The sequence below is a fragment of the Balaenoptera musculus genome, chromosome 2 (assembly GCF_009873245.2).
Source record: "Balaenoptera musculus isolate JJ_BM4_2016_0621 chromosome 2, mBalMus1.pri.v3, whole genome shotgun sequence".
Lineage (NCBI taxonomy): Eukaryota > Metazoa > Chordata > Mammalia > Artiodactyla > Balaenopteridae > Balaenoptera > Balaenoptera musculus.
This window is the reverse complement of record NC_045786.1, coordinates 29,739,084-29,765,162: the sequence shown is the minus strand read 5'-3', so window position 1 is coordinate 29,765,162 and position 26,079 is coordinate 29,739,084. Positions and strand designations below refer to the sequence as shown.

Below are 26,079 nucleotides of genomic sequence, written 5' to 3'. Positions count from 1 at the left end.
ACTACCAAATATAAAACAGCTTTTGGGAAGCAACCGCATAGCACAGGGAGATCAGCTCAGTGCTTTTTGACCACCTAGAGGGGTGGGATAGGGAGGGTGGGAGGGAGACGCAGAGGGAGGAGGTATGGGGATATATGTATTATGTATAGCTGATTCACTTTGTTACACAGCAGAAACTAACACACCATTGTAAAGCAATTATACTCCAATAAAGATGTTAAACAAAAAAAAAAGTGCACCTGTTTTCATTTTAAAAAGCCACATGAAAGCAAAATGCTGGACCAGCCCAGACATATCCCAAGTACGGGAAGATTGAAGAACTGATCTGTGGTGACCGGCAAGTACTGCACACGAGAAGCCAGAGGGAGAAGTTCCTTTACGACCCAAGAGTGTACAGTTTGTCTTGGTTACGAGATTCACTTTCCTACGTTTAATAACAGTAAGAATCAATATTTAAATACCTTAAAATCATGAACTCCATTTGCTACCGGAAATTTTCAATTACGTCTGTAAAATGGTAGTTATGGAAGACTGAGTTTACTCACCTAAAATGTAAACTGATGGCACTAATCTGGCATTACCGTAACCTACGCTGTGTATTTATATTTATTAGAGTCCCCTGCTAGTCAGAGACACTCAGACACCTGGGTTCTCCCTTGGCAGATTTGCAAAACACATGCAAGAAGGCAGAACAGAAGCACCTGAATTCCTAGGCACAGTACTTGGCCTCGTTGCCCCGCTCACTCAGACAACTGCATTCCCTGTTCTGTCCCACAACCTCTCTTCAGGACCTGCTTGCCGACAGCCCCTCCCTCCTGATGGGAGAGTTGTGCTCAGTTGGTGTTTCATGTGCCGGAACAGTCCTGAGCCCTTTACACACTGACTTACTCACTACCACGAACCTGCATAGGCACTACTATTCTCCCATTTCACAGATTAGAAAACCAAGGCACAGAAATGCGAACTTAGTTGCCTGTGTGAGTGGTGGGGCTCGGGGGGATTCAGACCCACAGCAGAGCCCCTGCCCAACCATCCTGTCTCCTTTCCCAACACTTTCCCTGCCTCTGGCCTAGAAGACCAAGCACTTTTTAGTTCACTGGAAGTTTTCTTTTCGTGAACTTTTAAAACAGCAATATGAGTAACATGTGAGCACACCCTTCGGATGGACAAAGCAAGCACTGCACAAGAACACACAGCAAAAGGCGAAAGACCCTGCTTATCCTCCAGCCCCTCCAGACCCACTCCCTCCCCTAGGCAGCCACTACCCACACTAAATATGAAGTTCCAGCCTCTTTAATACCCATTTACCTATAAAATACGTGCATACACAAATGTATTTACATCCCCAGAGAAGCAGAACCACAACATGCACATTCTTCTGCAACTTGCTTTTGTCACCAAATACCTTGCAGATCTTCCCACAGGAGTGTGTGCATGTGAACATATATAGTATGCGTACTGGACACACCAATGAATTGACTTGTTTTAATTATTAGATGGTGTTCAGTAATATGAATATATGTTTATTTTATTTCATTTCATTTGTATGCATTTGGAAATATTTCTGTAAGACACATATCTAGAAAGGGGAAGGAGGAATTAAAGAGCATATACATTTAAAATTTTAATAAAGCCTAAATACCTTCCCAAAAGACTAGGTCATTTTGCAATCCCACTAAGAGTGGATGAGTATCATTACTTTTTCACTCACTAGACATGTCTATTGCACCGTGGACGCCTACGAGTGTTACGAGTGTTAACTAATCTCTTTACAGCGACCCTGTGGGACAGACACAACTGTCCCCCACTCAAAGGCAGGAAGGGCACCGCCAAGGCAACAGCGGTGGGGCTGGCCAGGCAGCATGCTCAGAATGGCTTCAGAACACCCGTGCCTTCCACCTCGGTGCTAAGCTGCCCTCAGCCTTACCCGTTTCCACACACTCGTGCCGACACTGATCACCAACCTTATAACTGTTCCCAATATGGTGAGTAAAATGCATTCCTCATTGTTGTTTCAATTTGTATTTCCAGGATTATTAACCAAGTCAGATGATCTTTTTCTCCATTAACACCTTCCTAGGAAATAAAAAGTCCAAGGAGATAAACTAGGTGAGGGAGGAAAAACCAATCCCAACAAGCAAAATTCCTAGGAATTTCAGAACATCCACTTTCATGATCAAAAACAGTAGATTAAATAATGGCCAAGAGAGCCACAGACCCGTGTGTCAACTTTCAGGTTCAATTCCAAGGTGAACGGTGTGCTTGTGTCTCACAGAGAACACGAATTACAGGAGGAATCGTCCCGGCCATCTCAGGACAATGCAGAACTGGTCTTCACACTCTGAGAAAGCACACAGCTAGGAACGGCCGACACTGCTGTGGTGGCGAAAGGGGAAAAGACCAAGCTGAAGCCAAGGAAGAGGGGAGTCAGCTCAGCGCTCGGCCTCGCAAAGAACGAGCTGACGGGGATGGCCTTCAGTCGGGCAGTTTGCACCCACTGTCCACTTGTCATGCCATTTCCAGCCTCTGTAACACGCTCAATGTGCCTTGAGCTGATCATGCTTCTGCCAACGCCTGAAGAAAGAGCTCCTATACACGCAATGAACACATCAGCAGTTTGCAAACAGCTGGCGAGACTCAAATGTGCATCGATGCCAAGTAAGTGGGGTCAAGTCAGCAACAAGGGTTACGAGTATTTCCGCTGCCAGGATTCAACAGGGTAACTACACCTCTTTAGTGCCACCGCCATCCTCCAGGCCCTCGGACAGGCAGGACAACAAAGATACAAGGTTGAAACACAGTACTCCCCAAGTTATGAGTTACTTTAATGTAATGTTCTCCCTTTTCTCTGATGAAAGCATTAAAAAAAAAAAACCCATTTTAAGAGCTATATAACATAGAAAGGAATGTTTTCCCTATATCACATCCTCACCTACCCAGTAAGTATGCAGTTATCAGATTTTTTTCCTGCTAAATATATTATTTAGAGAGGCTTAATTTTCTCCCAGCCAGAAAAGGGATCACACCATACAAATTGTTTACAAGCTGTGTTTTCCATTTGTCCTGGCTACTTTTCCACGTCAGAGGGCAATCAGTCAGAACCAGCAGGGAAACAGCCTGCAAGTCCAGGAGGCTGCGTCCCAGAGTCCACTCTCTGTGCATCTCAGTCTCCACCAAAGCAAACTTCTGTGCACAATTCAGTCCAACACCAAACACAGCAGAACAGACTCAAACACACGTGGTCAGGACAAGATAACACGGTTACTCTGCTCTTTACTGCTACTTCATTAAGTCATTTTAATTTAGATGATTATCATCTCCAAACTATTTTGTGTTTGAGAAGTTTTAAAATTTTATCTAAATTTTTAGATAAAATGACAAACAACACATTTTTATCTTCTTGTGTTTTAAAAATAAGATTATGGCTCTCCAAACTCTGACTTTTTTGGGCAGTCAAAAACATTCTTGAAAACCCCACTTCAATTCATAGGCTGTGTTAACTGTTTTTTCACTCTGGATCACTGGTTGGTTTGCCCCTGTCAGAAACCGTCAAATTCAGGGTCAGATGGGTGCTATATGCTGAGTACAGTGCCATGTTTGGTGTCTTTGCCCGTGGTTTTTGCCCAGCTTTCTAATTTCTGGGTTAGATGTTTTCAAAGTGGAAAATATTTATGGTGGCAAGGGGGTATCTTCACCATTCTTTGGAATTACTGTTTTAATTACTGTGTTATATAATTATTACCTTTTTATCACCAAAGTGTCAAGGTATTGAAATAATACCTTGCAGTTAAAAGGGCTACATAAAGTTTTTTTTTAGTTCAATCAACATTATCACAATGTAGATTTTAAAAAATGGACTCTATCATCTATATTCTAGAGACAGAGACATAATCAGACAGTGACCAAGGAGAAACCCCCCAGTTTTGTAATTGTACTGATGAGTTTAGGCATCACGAATCCATATTTCTCCAATAGTTTTTTATTCTACAACTAATCGTCAGAGAAAAAGAAAATACAAAACATTTACCTGGACGATGACAATTTTAAAAAGATGGAAGCAGATTTTAAATACCTGGGTAAAAATAAGCCTCCCACAGGAAGCCAGGGCAGACTTCAGAGAGAAGCGTGGCTTCTTGTCATCACCCGGTGGACACGTGTGCAGGTGGACACTTTAGATACGCGTGAACAAGGGCACACAGGAAGACAAACACATGTAAATTCAGGCACACAAGAAGACAACATATGCATGAAGACAGACACACGTGCACTCAGACATGCATGGCGACGGACACTCACCAAGACGGACACATGTGAAGACAGGTACGTCTCCTGTCCTTGTTCCATCAAGTTCTCTGACTCAAACATCCTGCATAAGCCCCACTCATTTCCTGGGCTGACCTTTGTTTCCTCCTGGGAAGCATCCTTCCTGAGGGGAACGCTGACGGGGCGAGTCTTGGTGTCAGACATAGCCTGGGCAGCACACCTGGGGGCCCAGACCTCAGCCGGGCTCCTGTTGCCAGCTCTCCAGGGCACCTGCACGTCCTGCCCGTTTTCAAGCTGGAGGCCTAAGATGACCATGATCTCTGTGCACCCCAGAGCCTTCCACATTCCCTTTCATGTAGGTGAGAGGTGTTCCATTGTCTTCAAGAAGAGTGACATCAAGATACTTAATGGCCATGGCCTCGGGCACCAACCCACCAGGCCCGGCGTCCACTCTGGCAGGACCAGCTCAGACCAGCTCGAGAAGGCTGGCCCTGCACGGCACTGCGGGCTTCCACCCAAACCCACCGACTGCCTATGCAGCTCTCTTATAACAACTCAGCTTGCAGATTTACAAACATTATAACAGAAGAGAATCACAGAGTGATACGTGTTCAGAAGGGCCAAGGCCCTGTAAATCTGAGCAGTGGAGATGCATCTGCAATTTTTCTTCACTGAGGACCATAGGCAACAACTGAGTGTCATTTTCTACTTAAGTGGATAAAAGCCAGGCGGGCAATCATCTGCTCCCAGCTCCTTACCGCAAGTTCAATCTCTTCTTCAACGCAGGGCAGAACAAGCTGTCCTGGGAAGGTTATTCAAGCACAGGACACAAATGCTCAGATGACAGTGCAAAGGAAAACATCAGCCCCCAATCCCATTTGAGTGAAGGGATCAGCAACAAAATAGGGTGACGTGGCAGCCAACCGCTCATTTTTTGGTTTTTTCCTTTTTCCTTTAAAGATCATCCTTTGAGTAGCAGACAAAGTGAGGACTGCAATGCTTCCCATGCTGACTTTATAACACTTAAGACAGCGTCCGTTTTGTCCTCACACCAAAATCCACAGGAGCAATGACTAGGCCTCCTGGACCCCGAGTCAAAACGGCTTGAATAGAATGGATCAAAGCTATTTTTACTTAATAACCTGGCCTCTGACTTCTTATGTGTGGAAAGCTGACTTCAAGTTTTAGGAAGAAAATAAGCACAAAGTATTACAAAATGGGTGTAAACACACAGGCTCATTTTCCAAAAGCAAGACTTTTTCCAACCTTTCTGTAGACACAGTCGTGTACATGAACACCAGAGGAAGGTTGAATCTGCCCTCTATTCACAGGTCACGAGAACAGCCCGCAGAGGAGGACGTTCACAAAATGTAAGTGTGAGGTTTTCATCAGTTTGCTTGAAATGATGAAGCACGTAAGAAGAAAACAGGGCAATGAAAGAAACAGGTTCTAACAGGAGTCTAGCATGTGTTTTTCTCCTAAAGATATTCACCCCTGAAACAGAGCCCTTGTCACCCGCTTCACCTCCACGCAGAGCCTGAGAGCAACAGCCGGGTGCAGAGGCCATGCTCTGCACAACCAGCACTCAGCAGCTCCAACATGCAGCACGTGCATAATAACGAGATAAAAAGATGACAACCATCTCGGTGAGACTGAGAAACATGATCAAGGCGAGGGAATGGAACATGAAATAAGAAGCGACCAGGGGGCTATTTAAATTTTGATCACACCATTATTCCTATTTCTACTTAGAAGAGTAAAATTGTACCTTTTTTTCATCTTTTCACCCCTGTCCCTCGGTTTACTCAGGAACCTGAGAGACGCCAATCACAAAACTGGTGGTCTGAGAAGACACCCCAGCCAACCAGGGCGGGCGGCTCTGGGGAGGGGCTTTGGAAGTCAGATGACTGGAGCCTGAGAGCTGTGCACGCGGGCCGGGGGCGATTTTACCGTATGTGCTCAGTGCAGAAAGTGAGGTGGCAGAACCCATGTCCTCCTATGTTTATTTATGTCTGTGTTCTACTCAACTCCTGACTCTCCACGGCTGTGCATGCAACACATAAAGCCCACACATGGCTCTGGGGAGCCTGGGCAGAAGCAAGTTTCCTGCACAAACTCTGGGGTCCAGAGCTTGCTCCTGTGGAACGGATGAAGCCCCTTCTTTCCCTGCCATTAGAACATCACCCTGACAGCCTCAGACTGCTGCCCCAGACCCCACCTGCATCCACACCTTCTCCCCATCTCTCTCCCTCCTCCTCTCCCCCCCCAACTTCCTCCTTCTTTCTCCCACTCCTTTCCCCTCCTCCCCCCCTTCCTCCCTTGTCTCAGCCTTTCTCGTGACCAGCCTCATGGGGGCCGTGGAAGGTAAGGACACGGCTTTCTGCTGGTGCTGTTTTCTCAGGAGACCAGATTATGATACCGTAACTTTAGGCTATTAGCTGCACCTAGATCATCGAGTAAAATGAAAGCAAACAAAACCCCACATGACTACTATCAGGTAAAACTGCAAGGTAGCATTTTCCTGATTAGGTGGGTGTGCACATCCTGTACACAGACATGCGGGAAAAGGCTCAACTCTTCACAGCACTTGCTGCTGGTAAATTACGAAGGGTCATCGTAAGTGTCTGGCAAGGGACTTTTACTTCTCACTTTACATATTTTTAATTTTTCTTTCATTCATCTATTAACAAAATAATATACTAAGCACCAACTATTAACCAGACAGAGACAGAGAATAAACAATAATACACCAGTAAATCACATAGCACATGAGAAAGTGGCAAATGCTGAGAGAGGGCATCACAATGAGTCACACAAGCGTGGGAGGGGCGCGTTCACTCTTGGGGGGGTGGTCAGGGCAGGCCTTGCCGAGGTGAGCAAAGACAGAGCTCTGGCCACGCTACCCTGGGGGCACACCAGGTAGAGCGGGCAGCAGAGACCAGGAGGTCTGGTTGCGGGGAGGGAGGATGGGGCAGTGGGAGAAGGGGCCAAGAGGGGGTGTGGCCAGACTGCATGGCCTTGTGGTTCCTGCAGGCTCTGGTCAGGAAGGAGAGCAGGCAGAAAGAAGGCTGGGAACCCCCGTGAGGAGGCAGGAGAAACAGCTGGGCTTGGATGTTCCCTGGTGAATCAGATGGGATGTGAGAACAAGGCTGGAGGCCGGAGGGAGGTGTGGGGTATGTTTACACATGGCTCCACTGAACGGTAAGTAAGAGAGGACGATCACGGGGGTGGATGCTTAAACTAAAAATCGTGACCACTCTGTCCCCCACTCTCCTTCCCACGTGAAAGGAGAACTGAGTCCACAAACAGTGGCCAAGATCTAAAAGATGAAGACCAGCCCTCTGTCTTTGCATGCCCCTGGGTCTAACCTGAACTTCTCATGGACAGTGGACAGATGTGAAGCCTTGGGGGGGCAGGCGGTGGGAGCAGCAGGAGGGACAGTGGTTACACACAGCCTGGAGCAGATGTGGGTGTGGGCACCAGGGCCTGGTGTGTCAGACACAGGTAGGAGGCACAGGTATCCACGGCCTCATTTACAAGTGAAGAACCAGAGTGTCTCAGAGGCTAACTGGTCCATTAGAAAGTAAGTCTACAATCTGCCTTTTCTATCAGATAAGGTGGTTGTGAAAAGCAAGATGAGAAGACTGAAAAGCACTCTTTCAAATGTACACAGTTCTGGACAAACTCAAGGTAAACAACACCACGGCGAACACCTGGCAAGCACTTGCTGGCCTTGAAATGCACCCTGAACTCTGCCCCTAGGACCTCTCTCCTATTGGATATGGTGAGCATGAAGTTTGTCATTTCAAGTCACAACAAAAACCAAAATGGGTTGGCGGGTAGCACATTGGAGTATTAACCACTGTGAGAATCTCTGCATGTGGGAATTCGCCGGCTGTTTTGGGCCAGTCATCAGTGATGCTCTGTTCATTTTACTGCAGCGAAGTGAAGTACCACTTCCTGAGGCACTCCAGGCAGATGTGTGCTGCCTGCAGGCGCCGGGTCTCCAGAACCACAGGGCACCTCTAGGACACGACATCACCTGGCCAAAGCCACAAAAGAACAAGACAAAACCTCAGAAAAAGAACTACATGAAGCAGAGAGAAGCAACTTACCAGACAGAGCTCAAACTAATGGTCATGAAGACGCTCACTAAACTCAGGAGAAGGATGGAGGAACTCAGTGGGAATTTCGGTAAGGACACAGAAAATATAAAAAGGACCAAACAGAACTGAAAAATAACAGAAATCAAAAAAACACTAGAGGGACCCAAAAGCAGATCAGAGGATGCGGAATGGATCAGTCATCTGGAAAACTGGGTAGTAGAAATCATCCGATAGGAACAGCAAAAAGAAAAAAGAAAGAAAAAACATGAAGATGGTTTAAGGGGCCTCTGGGACAACATCAGGCGCATGAACATTCACACTATGGGGTCCCAGAAGGAGAAGAGACAGAAAACCTAGCTGAAGAAATAATGGATGAGAACTTCCCTAATTTGGGAAAGGAAACAGACATCCTAGTCCAGGAAGCACAGAGGGTGTCAAGATGAATTCAAAGAGACCCACATCAAGACACATTATAATTAAAATGGCAAAGGTTAAAGATAAAGAGAGAATCTTAAAATCAGAAACAGAAAAGCAACTATTTACATGCACGGGAACCCATATAGACTATCAGCTGACTTGTCAGCAGAAACTCTGCAGCCCAGGGGTCTGGCAAGATATATTCTGAGTGCTAAAAGGAAACACTCAGAACCAAGAAGACTGTACCCACAAAGCTAACTAGAAACAAAAAATTATGAAAGGAAAAATCTCATTGGTAAAGGCAAACATACAGCAAAGGTAATGGATCAACCACCTGTGAAGGTAGTAGGAAGATTCAAAGACAAAAGTAGTAAAATCATCTACATCCACAATAAATAGTTCAGCAACACAAAAAATTTTAAAAATGTAAAATATGACATCAAAAACAAAGTGGGGGCGAGTAAAAATGGAGTGCCTTTAGAATGTGCTGAAACTTAAGTGACCATCAACTTAAAACAGATGCATATATACACAGGTTGAAATATATGAACCTCATGGCAACCACAAACCAAAAACCTGTAACAGACAGGAGAATAAGGAGAAAGGAATGAAACATACCACACTGAAACAATTCCTTCTTTTGCTAATACCTTCTTACCCTACTCCCCTCCTGCTTACAGAAACCTTCCATTTTGTACAACCCCTAGGAGCGTCTTTCCACTTGCTAGATGGGATGCAGCCCAATTCATGAATTGCTTAATAAAGCCAACTGGACCTTCAAATTAAAAAGAAACAAAGTTGGAAAGAATGCTGGTATGTCTCCCCAAAAGTGAATAATCCTTTTTATGAAGTGAGTGATCACAACTCAATGTCTCTGCTTTAGAAATCTGGATTTTTTTCTTTTTTTTTAATTGAAGTATAGTTGATTTACAATATTGTGTTACTTTCCGGTGTACAGCAAAATGATTCAGAGATATAAATACACACACACACACACCCCTATTCTTTTCCAGATTCTTTTCCATTTTAGGTTATTACAAGATACTGAATATAGTTCCCTGTGCTATACAGTAGGTTTTGCTGTTTATTTTACGTACAGTAGTGTGTATCTGTTAATCCCCAAATCCTGATTTATCCCTCTCCCACCCCCTTCCCCTTTGGTAACAGTAAATTTGTTTTCTATGTCTGTGAGTCTGTTTCTGTTTTGTAAATAAGTTCATTTTTATCATTTTTAAAGATTCCACATATAAGTGATATCATATGATATTTGTCTTTCTCTGACTTACTCCACTTAGTATGGTAATCTCTAGGTCCATCCGTGTTGCTGCAAATGGCATTACTTCATTCTTTTTTTATGGTCGAGTAGTATTCCACTGTATATATGTACCACATCTTCTTTATCCATTCATCTGTCAATGGACACTTAGGCTGCTTTCATGTCTTGGTTATTATAAATAGTGCTGCAGTGAACATTGGGGTGCATGAATCTTTTCAAGTTAAGAGTTTCTGTCTTTTCCAGATATATGTCCAGGAGTGGGATTAATTCTATTTTTAGTTTCTTAAGGAACCTCCATACTGTTCTCCAGAGTGGCTGCACCAATTTACATTCCCACCAACAGTGTAGGAGGGTTACCTTTTCTCCACACTCTCTCCAGCATTTATTATTTGTAGACTTTTTGATGATGGCCATTCTGACCAGCATGAGGTGATACTTCCTTGTAGTTTTGGTTTGCATTTCTCTAATAATTAGCGATGTTGAGCATCTTTTCACGTGCCTGTTGGCCATCTGTATGCCTTCTTCGGCGAAGTGTCTATTTAGGTCTTCTGCCCATTTTTTGATTGGGTTGTTCATATTTTTGATATTGAGCTGTATGAGCTGTTTGTTTATTTTGGAAATTAATCCCTTGTTGGTTGCATCATTTGCAAATATTTTCTCCCAGTCAGTAGGTTGTCTTTTTGTCTTGTTTATGGCTTCCTTTGCTTTGCCAAAGCTTTTAAGTTTAATTAGGTCCCATTTGCTTATTTTTGTTTCTATTTCCATTACTCTAGGAGACAGATCCAAAAAGATATTGCTGCAATTTATATCAAAGAATGTTCTGCCCATGTTTTCCTCTAGGAGTTTTATAGTACCTGGTCTTACATTTAGGTCTTTAATCCATTTTGAGTTTATTTTTGTATATGGTGTTAGAGAATGTTCTAATTTCATTCTTTTACATGTAGCTGTCCAGTTTTCCCAGCACCACGTATTGAAGAGACTGCCTTTTCTCCATTGTATATTCTTGCCTCCTCTGTCATAGATTAATTGACCAAAGGTGCATGGGTTTATTTCCTGGTTAATTTGCCTAGTTTTGCTAATAAACTTTTAATCTTTTTAAAGAAAGATTTTTATAAAAGATTTTTTGCTTCTTCCTGCCTGCTGATCCACATAGCAGAGGCACATGTGCTGGTCTGAGAAGAGGCTGAAGACCTCAGGTTTACCTTGCTTTCTAGAGGGCTTTCTACTGAAACTTGTCAATACCCTGCTTATATAAACCACAAATTGCCAAAGCTCTGAATCTCCTATTGTCTATATTTTGTCTGTTTGGAACTATTTATTAGACTAGAAAAGCACCTCTTTTTCTTCATGTATAAAATGAAACCAGATGAACATCCTTCTAGCACTAAAGCTCTAGGTTGACTACATTTAAGTGCATTCATTATATGCATCTTACTTTTTCTCTGAAAATAAGAGCTTTACCACTAGACAATAAAAATTCCATTCATTACTTTGGCCCACAGATAAAGTCCTCTTAACGAAGAAAATTTATTTGAAGAAAATAAGACCTGATGTTGGGTCTCATTCAATTCATGCACATCATTTATTACTGAAGGGCAGGGATAACATTCCGTAAACTAATGGAGATCTCAAACTATTTATTAGCTTATTTGATGCTAATGAGCTGACAGTATTGGCTTCTTGATAATGGCACATAACCTGACAAACTGAATAACAGCAGCCACAACTGGAAGATCATGAAGAAGATTTAAAAGATCTTTTTTTTTCTGTAAGAAGAATAATTCACTTGTCCACCGTTTGAAACTAAGAAGCCTACTTTTTCTTCATTTGTCCTCCCTATGAGTATCCTTGTCCCTAAAAAATAACTTAAAGGTTAAAAAACTTATTAGGAAAATATAACTGATACAATGTTATAAATGGTTACTCCTATATGAAGATAGTTTTTACAAGTTTGAAAGCTTTTTGTATACACTGTTAACAGCGTGGACTGCACTTATATCAGCTAGATATAAGAGTCAGATGTGAGGCAGCGCTATTTAACATCATTTTTTCTTTTTTGTCTAAAGCTGTAAGAAATGCCAATTCTCAAGTCCTACTTTTAAATTTAAATAAGCGGCATTTAATTCTAATGACATTCTCAGACGTCAGTCAGGAGGCTGTGTTAAAATGAGGTCTTGCCTGCACTTCTAAATTGCCTTGGCTGGGAACTACAGCTCTATGGAGTAGCAGGTTATGGTCAGCTCTATTGAGTATGTTCTTATGTACCTTATAAGAATGTAAATCAAACAACAAAAATCTGAATTTGAACAAATTAAATACCATTTTTTTTCATGTCATCTTCAAAAAAAAAAACTCCTTTGCTCATCCCTTCACCCTCTGCCAATCAACTCTGGCATAATCTATACAACATATCTTAAAGGCACAGAGAATACACTTTTTAGGAAAAGCAAATGAGCAAATCATTTGATCATAACAAGTCTACATGAATGAATCATTCATTCTGTGAATCATCTGTGGCAATGGTACTATTTCACAGAACTGTGGAATCTTAAAAATTTACAGGTAGAAGGAAATTGAGAGATTACTGAGTCCAAGCCCCTTGTTTCTTGGTGGAAGAAACCGAGGCCCTGGAGAGAAGGAATGTGCCCAAGATTGCATGGCCAGCCACCAGCGGGCGGGGCTCAAACTGGGACTCCTGGCCCCACCATGCTTCCGGAGGCTGAGTCCCCCTTAGAGTCAAATTAGACACATACTTGAATACTGATTTCTGCAGGACAACGTGATGGCAAATCTGCTACTGCAATCCTGATGTGTTTTGTACTCCAAGGTCGGACATAAATGTCAGAAGATTATTTGTTGCAAACCTTCTCTTTTGGGGAAGACAATGCCATCCTTTAAAAAATGAAGACTGGATTCTGGTTAATGGTGCCATATTTCCTCATCAATTTAAATTATGTTACAGACTTCTAATTTCTGGTTCACTCAAAATTAAAAGTTGCTTTTGGGGACTTCCCTGGTTGCGCAGTGGTTAAGAATCCACCTGCCAATGCAGGGGACACAGGTTTGGGCCCTGGTCCAGGAAGACCCCACATGCCGCAGAGCAACTAAGCCTGTGCACCACAACTACTGAGCCTGCGCTCTAGAGCCCACGAGCCACAATTACTGAGCCAGCGTCCCACAACTACCAAGCCCACATTCCACAACTACCGAAGCCCTCGCTCCTAGAGCCCATGCTTCGCAACAAAAGAAGCCACTGAAATGAGAAGCCCACGCACTGCACCGAAGAGTAGCCCCTGCTCGCCGCAACTAGAGAAAGTCTGCGCGCAACAACGAAGACCCAACGCAGCCAAAAATAAATAAATAAATAAATAAATTTATTTATTTATTTTAAAAAAGTTGCCTCTGATACTTTAAAGATTTTCAATTTCTCAACCTGTTAGTCAGGTGGCCTGGTTAATTTCACATTAACAAACTCCTAAAAGCATCTGAAGGTGTCTCTTTTAAGGGCAATCTTTTCATGAATATTTTTGCAAATCCCAACCTTTCAGTAAACAGAGAATTCATGCACTTTGTGCACCGAAAGCTCTGTCATCCTCTGCTACAACACAGCACACTGGTGTGAGACGAAATAAAACATACTTAGAGACAGAACCCAAAGATGTTGGCGAATTAGTCATGTATAGGCTGCAAACGTCTGGGTGATGCAAACCCTCCTTTCTCAGGTTAGTGTGGATAACTGGGAGCTGCTGACGGTCAGACAGGCCGCTCTAGCCCTTCTCACCCTGGGCAGGGTGAGCTCTTATGAGCCGTAACCACGGCCTGTCCCTGACAGGCCCCAATGGCTCTGAAGCAGGCAGTGATGCAGGAGTGACCTAGGACCAAGGGCACTCACTGTGTTTGCTGGCCTTAGCAAGAGCCCCAGAAGCCCAGCCCCACACAGAGGGAGACTCCAGGCCCCAGAGCCCTCTGATGTGCTGCTGAGCTGCTCAAAAGCTCAGAAGACCAGTTTTTAAAGTGCAGTATGTGCAGTATTGCAGAAAATGAAGATGACATAAAACCCGCGTGTCCAAGGGCACAGGAGTGGCCACAAAAATTTCGTTTCATCCAACATTTACTCTGTTCTACCCTCAAGTTAAACCTGAGCCTAATACAAGCAAATGAAAATGTGCATAACCTGCCAGGACAAGGTTCACTGCTCAACGTGCCTGTGGACAGACTTCCACTCACTCGGGAATTACAGCGAACCTCCAGAGTGAAAAGTGAGTTTCTAACTAACGAATCTAGACTATTTAAGAGAATCCATTCTAGAATACACAAGAGTAAAACCTCATCTGGAAAAGCTGGGTCCTGTTTTTATTATCACACTAAGATGAACTGCGATGGCTCCGGGTCTCTGTTAGCTGCTGAATGAGACCCCTCCCCAGGCTGCCCACTTGCGTTAACACAGCAGTACCTCCTGATGGCCACGGTGAGAGCCTCTGGTGAGCTGGCGCACGGACAGATGACCTCCTGGCGTAGACCTTTACTTTGGAAGACGTTGAGAAACGCGTCACAGGAAGAAATAGACCCTAGAGGGAAAGGGGGGATGATAATCAGACAGGCGAAGCAATGTGAACAATTAAAAGTATCCCATAATATAAAATGCTTTTGAAGTTAGGATTTAGGCACATGTGGAGTTAGGCAGCATGGAAAAATACTTCATTTAATATATAACTTATCACTCGTGTTACAATGAAAGATAATGTTATTCTCAAACACAGAACTCGAGAATTTAAAAAATGCAACTTCTATACTTAAAACCTTTTTGCTGACTGAAGAACTTAACTTTAATAACTTTTCTGAGACATGTTCTACCATTTTCAACATGCATGTTCCAAGAAATGAGTAAATCTAAACCCAACTAAATGAAGAAAACATTTCTCTATATTAACATGAGTGATGAGATCAAGGTATAATTACTAGGAACCTAACAGCTAAACTAGTGCCTAATACAAGTTTACCTTGCTTCCTGCAAGACATATTACTCTGCAGAGTTATGGGTAAAACCAATTGTGTATTAAACATTTCACATTAACAAACTCCTAAAAGCATCAGAAGGTGTCTCTTTTAAGGGCAATCTTTTCATGAATATTTTTGCGAATCCCAACCTTTCAGTAAAAAGAGCAGAACTCATGCACTTTGTGCACCGAAAGCTCTGTCATCCACTGCTACAACACAGCACACTGGTGTGACACGAAATAAAACATACTTAGAGACAGAAAGCTAAAATTGTGTATTTATGGAGTTATTTTGTAAATGGAAGAATCATTTATAAAACTAATACAAAATCACCTGTTTGCAAGTCCACTTTTGCATATTAGATGTTCTTTAAGAAAGTATATACTGCTTTAATTTACAAATATACATGCTGCAGAGTTTACAAATGTGGTCAGAAACATACATTGTATGTTTCTGTATACAACATATACAACATACATACATTGTTCATTCAGTTCATTCATTCACTTTGCTTCTCGCTTATATATTCTTCTCATAAAAAACAAGCTAGCTGGGTTTTTGTTTCAACTGACTGAAATATTTCTCAAGGTATATTAATAGTATTCTGTGGAACTGCTAATTTATTTTACCTAGGTAATTTCTGCTACAGGATTTGATAATAAAATTCCATTAAAAATGACAAATCAAATTTCCTGATCAGTAAAACTACTATGGACCATAAAATAATAATAGTTAATATTTCTTGAGCGCTTATTATATCCCAAGGAACTGTACATAGGGATTGCTTCATTTAATCCTCATAAAATCTGATGACTGGGTACCATCTTGCAGCTAAAAAAAAGAGAAGAATTTTAACAAGTAAGTTATGTTCTCTTCAGAATCAGGAAGTGGAAGGGCTAGGACTCAACCCCAGGGCTGTGTCTGGACCTTCAGGCCCTGGTGCCCGTAGGCTACGCTAAGTAATACTGTTTGGCTATTATCTTAAGACCACTTCTTCACTAAGGTAAAGACTAGAAAAGGGAAAAATCAAACCCCAGAGAATGAAACCTGGAGAATGAGGCCCCCTCCTGCCTGCCTGGTGCCTTCACTTACAGGGATTTGCGCCGTCAGCCACTATCAGCATCCGGAGAGAGGAGAGGTTGATGTCTCTCTGATCCCTGTGCGCCACCAATGCCCAGTGCATGTCCCTGGATTTGACACAGGCCACTTTTGCTGAAGGAGAAGCAGGGGGGAAGTGAGTCACCGCCTGTGCCGCTGGATGGCGCGACATTAAAGGGGCAGCCTCCGCAACGCACCTTTGTACTGGCAGACCTTCTGAATCCAGGACAGCGGGTTCACCTTCATCAGCGAGTATGGGATGCTGATCACGTGCATCATGTTCATGACGCTCTGAAAGCATGACACTGGGCAGTGAGTCGGGGAGGGCTCCATGTGGGACTCACTCTGCTGCCAGGGGCTCCCTGGCGGGGGGGGGGGGTGGGGACCACATGGGCATCTCACTGGGGATGATCCTTTAAGAGGCTGTGGGAGTGGAGGCGACTTCTCAAAGATTGTCTAGTCCTCCCAACTCCTGCTTCTACTGATACAATGAAAGAATCTAAGTCCAATGGAAGCAACCTAAATGTCCATCAACAGATGAATGGATAAAGAAGATGTGGCACATATATACAATGGAATACTACTCAGCCATAAAAAGAAACGAAATTGAGTTATCTGTAGTGAGGTAGATGGACCTAGACACTGTCATACAGAGTGAAGTAAGTCAGAAAGAGAAAAACAAATACCGTATACTAACACATATATGTGGAATCTAAAAAAAAAAAAAAAAAAAGGTTCTGAAGAACCTATGGACAGGACAGGAATAAAGATGCAGACAGAGAATGGACTTGAGGACATGGGGAGGGGTAAGGGTGAGCTGGGATGAAGTGAGAAAGTGGCATGGACATATATACACTACCAAATGTAAAATAGATAGCTAGTGGGAAGCAGCCACACAGCACAGGGAGATCAGCTCGGTGCTTTGTGTCCACCCAGAGGGGTGGGATAAGGAGGGTGGGAGGGAGGGAGATGCAAGAGGGAGGAGATATGGGGATGTATGTATATGTATAGCTGATTCACTCTGTTATACAGCAGAAACTAACACACCACTGTAAAGCAATTATACTCCAATAAAGATATTAAAAAAAAAAAAAGAATCTAAGTCTAAATCCTTTTCTTATAAAAACTTAAGTTGAATGATCATTTTTTTATTGGCCTTTCAGTCTTGAAGCTTAATTCTCTCTGGTGTATTCTACTCATTTTTATTCACAAAATTAATTTCCTTTATTAAATGTTACACTGAAATCCAAGGAGCAGTGGAAAGTTGTCTTAACCCCCTCACTCTTCCATCTACCCTGGCTCATGTAGACCAGGACCCGTAAAAGGTTTCTTTCTTTAAAACGGATGACAAAAACTAACTTTTTAAGTGAATGGTCAGTCCTCACACATTGCAGCTGGGACTCATACACCTGAGTGGCTGCACGCGCAGACCTGGCAGGAAGGGACCACAACATGGGGAGCACTGGACAAGATCCCCCCTGGTTGGCTCTGCCCCCGCTGTGGGTGCAGGTGGAGAGAGAGGGCACGGCCACTCTACAGAGCGCCGGTCTAGCTCAGAAGCTCTGCAGGAAGATGACCACGTGCACCCTCCCCTCCACGGGTGAGCCTGCTCACCGCTAGCACTCACCTCCCTCACCTCGCGCTTGCCCCCCATTCCATACTGGGGGTGGGAGCGTCTTTCACCATAAAGAAGATAAGATGCCTTGGAAGAGTGCGTGCTGCCTAGCCAGAGACCTGTCTCGCTCTAGAAGGTGGCAGCCAGAGACAGACTCAGAAACCGCCAATTCCGGAGGCAGTAATCCAGAGCATCAGTAAGCAGGCGGGTGACCACGTCAACAAGATCTATCACAGAGCTCTTGAAAGCAAGACTGTCACGAGAAAACTCTGATGGCAACGGTCATCAAGCAAGTAGATGGGCCAGGCACTCACTGAACATTAAGCCACGTGGTTCTCACACGGTCAACATTCCCATTGGATAGATAGGAAAACCGAGGTGCAGAGTGACTCAGGCAACAGACGATTCTTGGGCACAGGAGCAGGTGACATGCCCAGAATCACAAGCTACAGAAGGAAGGACCAACGTCCAACCTGGGTTCTCTGAGGCTGTGCTCTTCCCATGACACCAGCAGGCCACGGGGAATGCGTGCGGGGCTGTGTTTCTGTCTCACCGACTAGTGTCCGGACGGTAACAGAAGGAAGCTGGCTGGGCCAGAGCCCCAAATCTTTGTCTATATGATGTCTGCATAAATTCTGGTTTATCAAGAAATAACAAATCCCTCTTTTTATAGTTATGTTCCTATCACTCATGTAAAACTACTAGAATTTTTTGCTTCTAAAAAGATATAAAGTTTCAGCATAAGAAACTTAAAAAGAGAAACAGGTGGTGGAAATCATCACATATGAAACAGACATAGGGAGATTCTAAGCAGTGATGCTACACATACTTCTTAAGTGCTAAGCGTATCTTAATAATAAGGTTATCCCTCTATTAAAAGTGCCTACAGCTTTGAATGGTCATCACTTCTCAAGTGGCACTAACAAAAATGAGACATACATTCTCTGCAACTCGTGTTGAATTTTTGGCCAAGGGGAAATCTCAAAGTACTTTTCCCCCTGCAGCATAATTCCCAAAACGTTCATTAAACAATGATTCACAGAAAGATAAAACAAGAATTCTGTAGCCAAATCAGATGTATGGGCAAAGTGACCCAAATGCAAGACATCAACGTTTCTGCACAATCTGAAATGCCAACCGTGGGAAGAAAGATCCTGAACTTCCCTGAGCCTAAAAAGGCCGCTCTCTCTCGCAGCCGCAGCCTCAGAGCGTGGGCCCATGATGCAGGCAAGCAGCTACTGACCCACTGGTTTGCTGAGCTCCTAGAAGTTACATTAACTTAAGACTTCTAAAAATGGTAACTTTTCTTTATAATGCGGGAGGAAGGGGCTTATCCAAGCCGCTGTGTACACAGATCATCATTCTAATCCCAACACTGAGCACATTAAAAGTTAAACAGGACACTGCAGGGCAAGGGGCGTCTCACTTACTGTTAGGATTCCGTGCCAAAGCCCAACGTCTTTCTTGAAATCCAACACATTCACAATTGTTTCAGCTATACAAATAAAAAGAGTCAAAGATTTTAACGAAAGATGGTCACAGACCAAAGGACAAAAAAAATCCAGTATCACATCAGTGGGAAGTAATGAGTCTTAGAAAAACATCATTTCACTGTCTTTACAGAAATGCTGCAGCCTCCAATCAGACCCATTTAAAATGCTGGCCTGCCTGGGAAGTGTTTCTAGATGAGTATTCTGACACATAACTTAACAGCAATAGCTCTTCACAGCATCACTTAAAACGCCTTACTCCTTCTCCTTTTATATACTGGGTTGGCCAAAAAGTTCGTTTGGGTTTTAATGAACTATTTGGCCAACCCAACATTTGTTTTCCCTCTCCCTGCCTTTTTCTTTCTTAAAAGATTCTTTTCACTTCCATCACATGTTCTCCCAAGAGAGGGAAATGCTGTGTACTTGCAGGAGGAGGCGATTTCCAGCAAACCTGCCACTAGAATGCTCGCCAAAGCTTCAGTACCGAGTGTCTCACCCCCTTTCAAAAAGGGACGTTTAAAATACACAGCCTGTATTCTATCTTACGCAAGATTTTTAAAAGTGGAGAATCAGGAAGCAAATATGTATCTATCTTCCCCAATCCCTGCAAGAGTGATGGCCCTGGACCTTTAGGAAATTAGGGCAAGGAATACAGGTCATGAGGTTGTGAGAAAAACTAGAACTAAAACTGAAAACAGTGACAAACAGGGTGGTGATCATTAGAGGCAGTGTGTCTCCACGTGTGAAAATGTCTGGGAAACCTGTCCAGGGACCAAACATCAGTGGAACATCTCCACGAGACAAGTGAACTGTTCTTAAAAAGGGAGACTGCCAGAAGGATGGGGAGAGAGAGAAAGCAAATGAGAACAGCAAAAAGAGAAAAGTGTCTCATCCATGGATCGTGACTGACGCTTGGGTACTGGGAAGAGACTCCAGTGTGGCGGGTGCCTGCGACGTGGCCAGTGCGGGGACCTGATGGCAGACACTCCAGCGGAGGGAGCTGTGGGTATGTGGGGTCTGATCCTTCCTTCCATGAGCCCATCAGCGCTGTCAACAGTGGTTACCTCCGGTGACCCTAACTCTGTGCCTCCAGGACGACCCCAAACAGGGCAAAGAAAGCACATCATGGAAACCAACTCTTTGTGAAATGCAGCCCCAGAATCCAAGTCAGTTGCGGGGAGGGGTGTGCACTGTAGCATGGGCACTTTTTTAAAGCTCCCAAAGAGGTTCCACTGTGCAGCCAGGAATGAATACACATCAATGGTGTCAACTATCTGTTATGGCCTGGACTGTTTTCTCCCAAATTCCTACGTTGAAGCCCTAACACCAAGTATAAATGCGCCTGGAGATGGGGCTCTAAGGAGATAATTAAAGTTAGATGAAGTCATAGGGTGGGGCCTGAACCAATAGGAACGGTGTCCTTATAAGAAGAGGAAGACACACCAGAGCTCCCTCTGCACACAGAGGAGAGGCCGTATGAAGACACAGCCGGAAGGTGCCGTCCGCAGGTCTGGAAGGGGGTCTCCCAGGAACCAACCCTCTGGCACCGGATTTCAGACTTCAGCCTCCAGACTGTGAGACGTCAACATCTGTTGTTTAAGCCCCAGTCTGTGGCGTCTGTTTTGGCTGCCAGAGCAGACTAAGACGCCAACTAAACAATCCAACACACAGACCTTCGGTGGAGCCGCACGACTCTCCGAGTGACTAGTGGGAACAACACTCATCTCACAGGGCTGGGGTCTGGGGTCAGGGTCCCCCAGGAATGGTCTGCCCATACCTTCTGTGTAGCCACACGCCTGTGTGAGGGCCTGGCAGTGGGTCAGAAGCGCGATCCTCGTCACGGTTACCCCGAGCACGCTCCCATCCTTGCACGTCTTGTACTGCAATGAGAAGGTGCCGAGTGGGTAGAGCTCCGGGCCCACATCCACCTCTGACCCTGAGCTGTGTAAGGGTTGCAGTGCGTGCCACTCAGTTCCCCAACCTCGTCCAGACCCAGCAACTCACCTCGATATATGCAGTGTCGTTATTGGCATCCTTAATGTGCGGGAACCAATCTCGAGGAGGTTTAGAGAGATGTTTTGACTCTGTGACAAACCATAATAGCTTTGGCCAACCTTGGAAATAAAGGACAAATTCCTTTCAGGCAAGCATCCCCCAGAAGACAGGTGTGACACCACCTTCCCGTTGGTGGCACGCTTCACAACAGCACAAGCCAGACCAAATCTCTGGTGTTTCCATCAAGTCTAAGGCCACGGCTAAGGCGCCGTAAGCCTCCTGCAGTTAGAGCACATCACGTGCAGGCTGAGAGCGTGTGGGGTGTTATCTGAAACCTCGTGTGTGGACGGTGTGTTGGCACAGATGCCTCGGAGCACATCCTCCCTGCCCGGCACTGAGGCTCACCTTTGAACTGTGGGATCTCCCCCGTCGGGCTCTTCGGCAGCCCTTTGTGGCAAGCGTCACTCGTCAAGGCTACAGTCACCCCACAGCTCCCAAGCAAGAACCCGATCTGCTGGCTTCCTGCGTCCTGGGAGACGGCAGCAAGGAGAGAAGGGTCACGAGCAGAGGTGATGGCCGCTCTTCTAACAAAACACGGTCTTGCCCTCGGGCCCTGGGATGGCACCAAGCTCCCTGAGCAGAGGTTCAACCAGAGTGCCAGGGCACGGGCTGGTGTCTGCACAGCTGGGGTCAAACCTCAGGCTGCCACTTGCCAGCTGCCTGACCTTGAACAGGGCACTAGCTTGGCCTCAGTCTCGTCATCTGCGCCGTGTCCTTGGCTGGCTGTAAGGGACGCACACGGGGAGCACAGAGTGTGCCGCGCTCAGGGGGCCTCGTTCTGTTCCCCTCTGGTTGTACAAGACCATGACCTCGGGACACAGAGAGGGTCCGAGAACACATCTCTGCGCTCAGGACACTAACCCCAAGCGGTCTTTGATCACATCCGGTGTGGTGGACTGGACACCTGTGCCGACCACAGAGTAAGGGCATGTGCGGGGAGGGGCGCCGCCCCACAGACTGACTGCTAGGACTTGGGAGCAGATGCTGCGAGAGGGGCAGCCCCGGGCGCCACCACCCTGAGCGTCCAGCCACCCCGCCAGTCAGTTCAATTTGCTTTCCTTACTCCCACCAGCTATGATTCAGAAAATAAAGCCATGAAGCAGCCGGCATTCCTAGAAGGGAAACGTCAGGACTGTGGTGAGGCTGTCACCTCCTTCCTTCCCACGTGAGACAACATTCTCACCCCAGTAAAATCGGCAACATCGACATCTCAAAACTACGTCTTCCAAGTGCCTAGTTCCTACTCCTCACTGCAGATTTACAAGCCGTGTCTCTTTATACAGCATCATGCACAGCCGGCCTCCCCACGTCCTTGCAGCCCCGACAAGGGGGTGGAGGCCTGGTGCTCCGCGGATGGGGACCTTCCGATTTCGGGGACCCTTGTGGGACTGTTCCTTCAAGCAGTGCTTTTTCAAGGAGAATTATAATCAGTCACTTCAATGTGAATTTGGATATCACATGGCCAAAAGCTGTGACCGGGTAAAGGGGTGGGGAGATAGGTTCTGAAGCCGGGTTTAGGGGCAGAAGGGCGTTTCTTCATGAGCGTGAACTTGCTGGGACCGCCTACAGACAGGCTCAGAATGGCTCAGGACAGGGAGCACCAGGGCCAACTGCAAGACCTGTCAGGGTTCACGGTGGAGGTCCGCTGTCCCCTGGGCCCTGTCTTCCTAATATCTGCTCCTAAAGACCCTAAAATACGGAGGAAGGGTTGAGAGTAACCGTAAACAGAATCCGTGGTTACCATGAAATTCAGCTTCCATGCCTGCTCCTCCCCCATCTTCTTGGTCTGGAAATTCCTACTCAGAGGTCCAGCCAAATGCCAGCTTTGCAGAGACAGCCCCACCCAAGCACCCCATTGGGCTGAGATGAGACCCCTCCACCTGCTCTCAGAGAGCTCCGAGTGTCTCCTTCATGCACCAGGATCCCTGAAATTAAGCCCAGCCTGACCCCAGAGCCTCTGGCAGAGCCCACAGAGCCATCCGTGGCCTCCATGGGCCATCTCTCCTGGACCCGGGGACAGGGCCCTGAGCCCCCATGCTTGGGAGCCCCCTGACACCCCACACCACTGTCCAGAAAGGCTCCACAGGAAGCTACTCAGGAGGCACGCGAACCACTGCCCTGCCGGCCAGAGCACTCAGGCCCTGACACTGCCTCCCTTGTTTCCTGAGCGCTTTTCCCTGGAATGACTGTTTCTGGCCTGCGGCTGGGCTCAGGGGCCCTTTCTCTGTAGAGCTGAGCTGTCCAGGATCACAAAATCTCACAAATGACTCTCTTTTGCTGTGCAAGAAAAGCTGACCCACGCCTGAGTTCAAACCTTTCCCTCACTTTCAATCTTTCTCCAACACAGAGAGCTGACAAAGCATGTCCCTTCCCCGGCAGTCTCTCCACGCCCATGGTCTCTGACAAGTCACTTCTCAAGCAGTAAACGCGCACTCGACCATCCCCACCACGTCCCATCTCGGTCTCCAGGTCAGAAAGCATCAGCCATACCCATGAGAAGGACTCTCCAGTAAATGTGAGGTGAGTTCACGGAAAGCGTCTCTCATGAACTCGTTCCGGATTTGTGGACCTGCAACTACTAGCTGGTGCTTTTCCAATTTTGATGCTTGCCTGCCCAAACCGCTGGCTTCTCAGCTGCCTCAGGAGGTAAGACAATAACACAAAGACGAAATGGAGCGAGGGGCTCTTGATGCATTACTCTGCAGAGTCAACACAAGACAGGCTGCAGACCCATTAGTTTAAAGATTATTATGGTCATACAACCAGGTGGATCCAAGAAACCTGACCCAAGAAATTTTCCTTATCAATACTAAGAGAAACATGTCATTAATGTACTGTTTTTTTTTGCCAATTAATTTTTAACTTTTTATTTATACTGGAAATTTCCAAGCAGACACAAAGATACAAAGAAAAGGAGAAAGAAATCCTATGTTCCCGTCATCCAGCACCAACGATTATCAATGTTGGCAAATCTGGTCTCATCTCTTACCTCAAACACATGCACACGTGCAGATTTGTTATTTTAAAACAAATCCCAGACGTGGGGCATAACCTTCTACCCACAAACACTTCAGTTGGGTGGGTGTCACCCTCGGGCTGCCCCATTTCCCTCCCTCCCCACCCCAACTCCCTCTGATTTCTTCCAGCAAAATACACTCCCAAGAGAAGGATCATGTGATGGTTCACGTGAGATTGTAAGTATGTGACAAGACGTCAATGTTTTTCCTTCCAGAGATGTTTCATTTTACCAGGACATCTGAAACCTTGGTTAAAGCAAACAAGTGGGGCATGTGCTAGATTCCAAGGAAAGAACAGTTTGCATCGTGCAGGACAGTGAGCCCCCTCTGAGCCCAGAGGCAAGTGCTGATGGGCCAGGCCCTGCCTGGCTGGACTCCTGTGGCCTCTGGGGCCCACTTGGTCTCTGGCCCTACGGCACTTAGAATCTGCACAATTCCACCCCCGCTACAGCCTTGCTACTTCCCACGCTGGCAGAAGGGAAATCCGGCTCAGTGGTTTCCGCCAGCCCACAGGTCCACTTTGCTGACATCTGGCCTTCACAGACCAGCTCAGCCACCTCAAGAGGGCGAGGAGGACAGCCACTGTCCAGATCTGCCCATCGTGGCATAGACTTCTGGAGGCTCCTCTCTTGCCCCTGCCCACTCCACGGCCAAACCATCGGAGGGACACCCATTTCTCCTACTATGAACTCTTCAAGTGAAAAATGAGCCTTCTCCCCTCACTCCAAGAACTAGAACAGAGAATAAATAAATGCACATGGGACTAAATCGTTCAGTGAGGCTAATCAACATAGATGATTCTGAAAATTTAGTTCTCATTAGGCCCTTTATTTTAAGACAAGACTAGTGTGCATAGGACTGGTGGATAGAGGATTCACAAACTTCATCACCTCCACCCCTGTGCACATCTTACCCTGGGCTGAATGGCAACCGAGCCAGTGGATTCTTTTATTTAAAAATAAGTAAAGTTTTCTAAGAATGAACATTACATTCTGAAACCACAGACTGAGGCCCAACGCACAGCTTCTGGTTTAACAATAACCTGTGAGTCATCTCCTGGTTCTGTTCACCTCAGAAATGTTCTGAGGGAGAGAGGGCCAAGAAGAAACCTCAGCTTTTTCTTCTGAGCGAGGGTTCCTGGTCATGAGGTACATGGTGACAATATGAGGGTCTGAATGGGCCTGAGAGGTAAGACAGAGCCACCTGGCAGGTCACAGCCTGCAATGCCTGAGACAGCTGGTAGGCATGTCTCAGGAGACCCAGAGGAGTTGCAGGTGAGACACCCTGGCCCCGCTCAACAATGCCTGGTCAGGAAGTGGCAGATACAGATGTCTCTTCATTCAAATGATTTTCCTCTGCAAACCAGACCTGGTCTGGAAGACACCAGGCTACAGATGTAGAGTAGACAAATCTAAATTCTATATGTGATGAGTAAACAATAACTGCTACTCATAACAACAATAACAAATGTTCTGGGGTCTGCTTAGTGCAGTGCTGACAGAGAATCAGTCTCTTCACTCATTAGCCTATAAATCCCTCCAAATTAGCATCCTGATGCCATTGACTAGAGAATCCAGAGGGTTTTTTTTTCCATTTCCAGAGGACCTCAACCCACTGAATTAGATATCAATTAAAGAGGAGCATCACACATCCCCTGAGAGGCTTTCCAGGTTAGTCACAGCACCAAAGAATCACATAGGAGAACGTGGCTACCTGCTCAGTAAATCCCCAAACCCTTCCGCAT

The 26,079-nt window shown here is 45.5% G+C and overlaps 1 protein-coding gene across 5 annotated transcripts in view; it reads right to left on the bottom strand.

Annotated features, from left to right (window-relative positions):
• Positions 1–26,079, bottom strand: part of DIP2C (disco interacting protein 2 homolog C) — a 364,898-nt gene that overhangs the window by 80,738 nt on the left and 258,081 nt on the right. For all 5 annotated transcript variants that reach the window (XM_036841828.1, XM_036841831.1, XM_036841829.1 and 2 more), the window contains 7 exons: positions 21,664–21,787; positions 21,268–21,377; positions 21,041–21,143; positions 19,204–19,268; positions 16,356–16,449; positions 16,153–16,272; positions 14,516–14,630 (listed from right to left, as the gene is read on the bottom strand). In XM_036841828.1, coding sequence (XP_036697723.1) covers positions 14,516–14,630; positions 16,153–16,272; positions 16,356–16,449; positions 19,204–19,268; positions 21,041–21,143; positions 21,268–21,377; positions 21,664–21,787 — 731 coding nt within the window. The remainder of the gene's footprint in view (positions 1–14,515; positions 14,631–16,152; positions 16,273–16,355; positions 16,450–19,203; positions 19,269–21,040; positions 21,144–21,267; positions 21,378–21,663; positions 21,788–26,079) is intronic.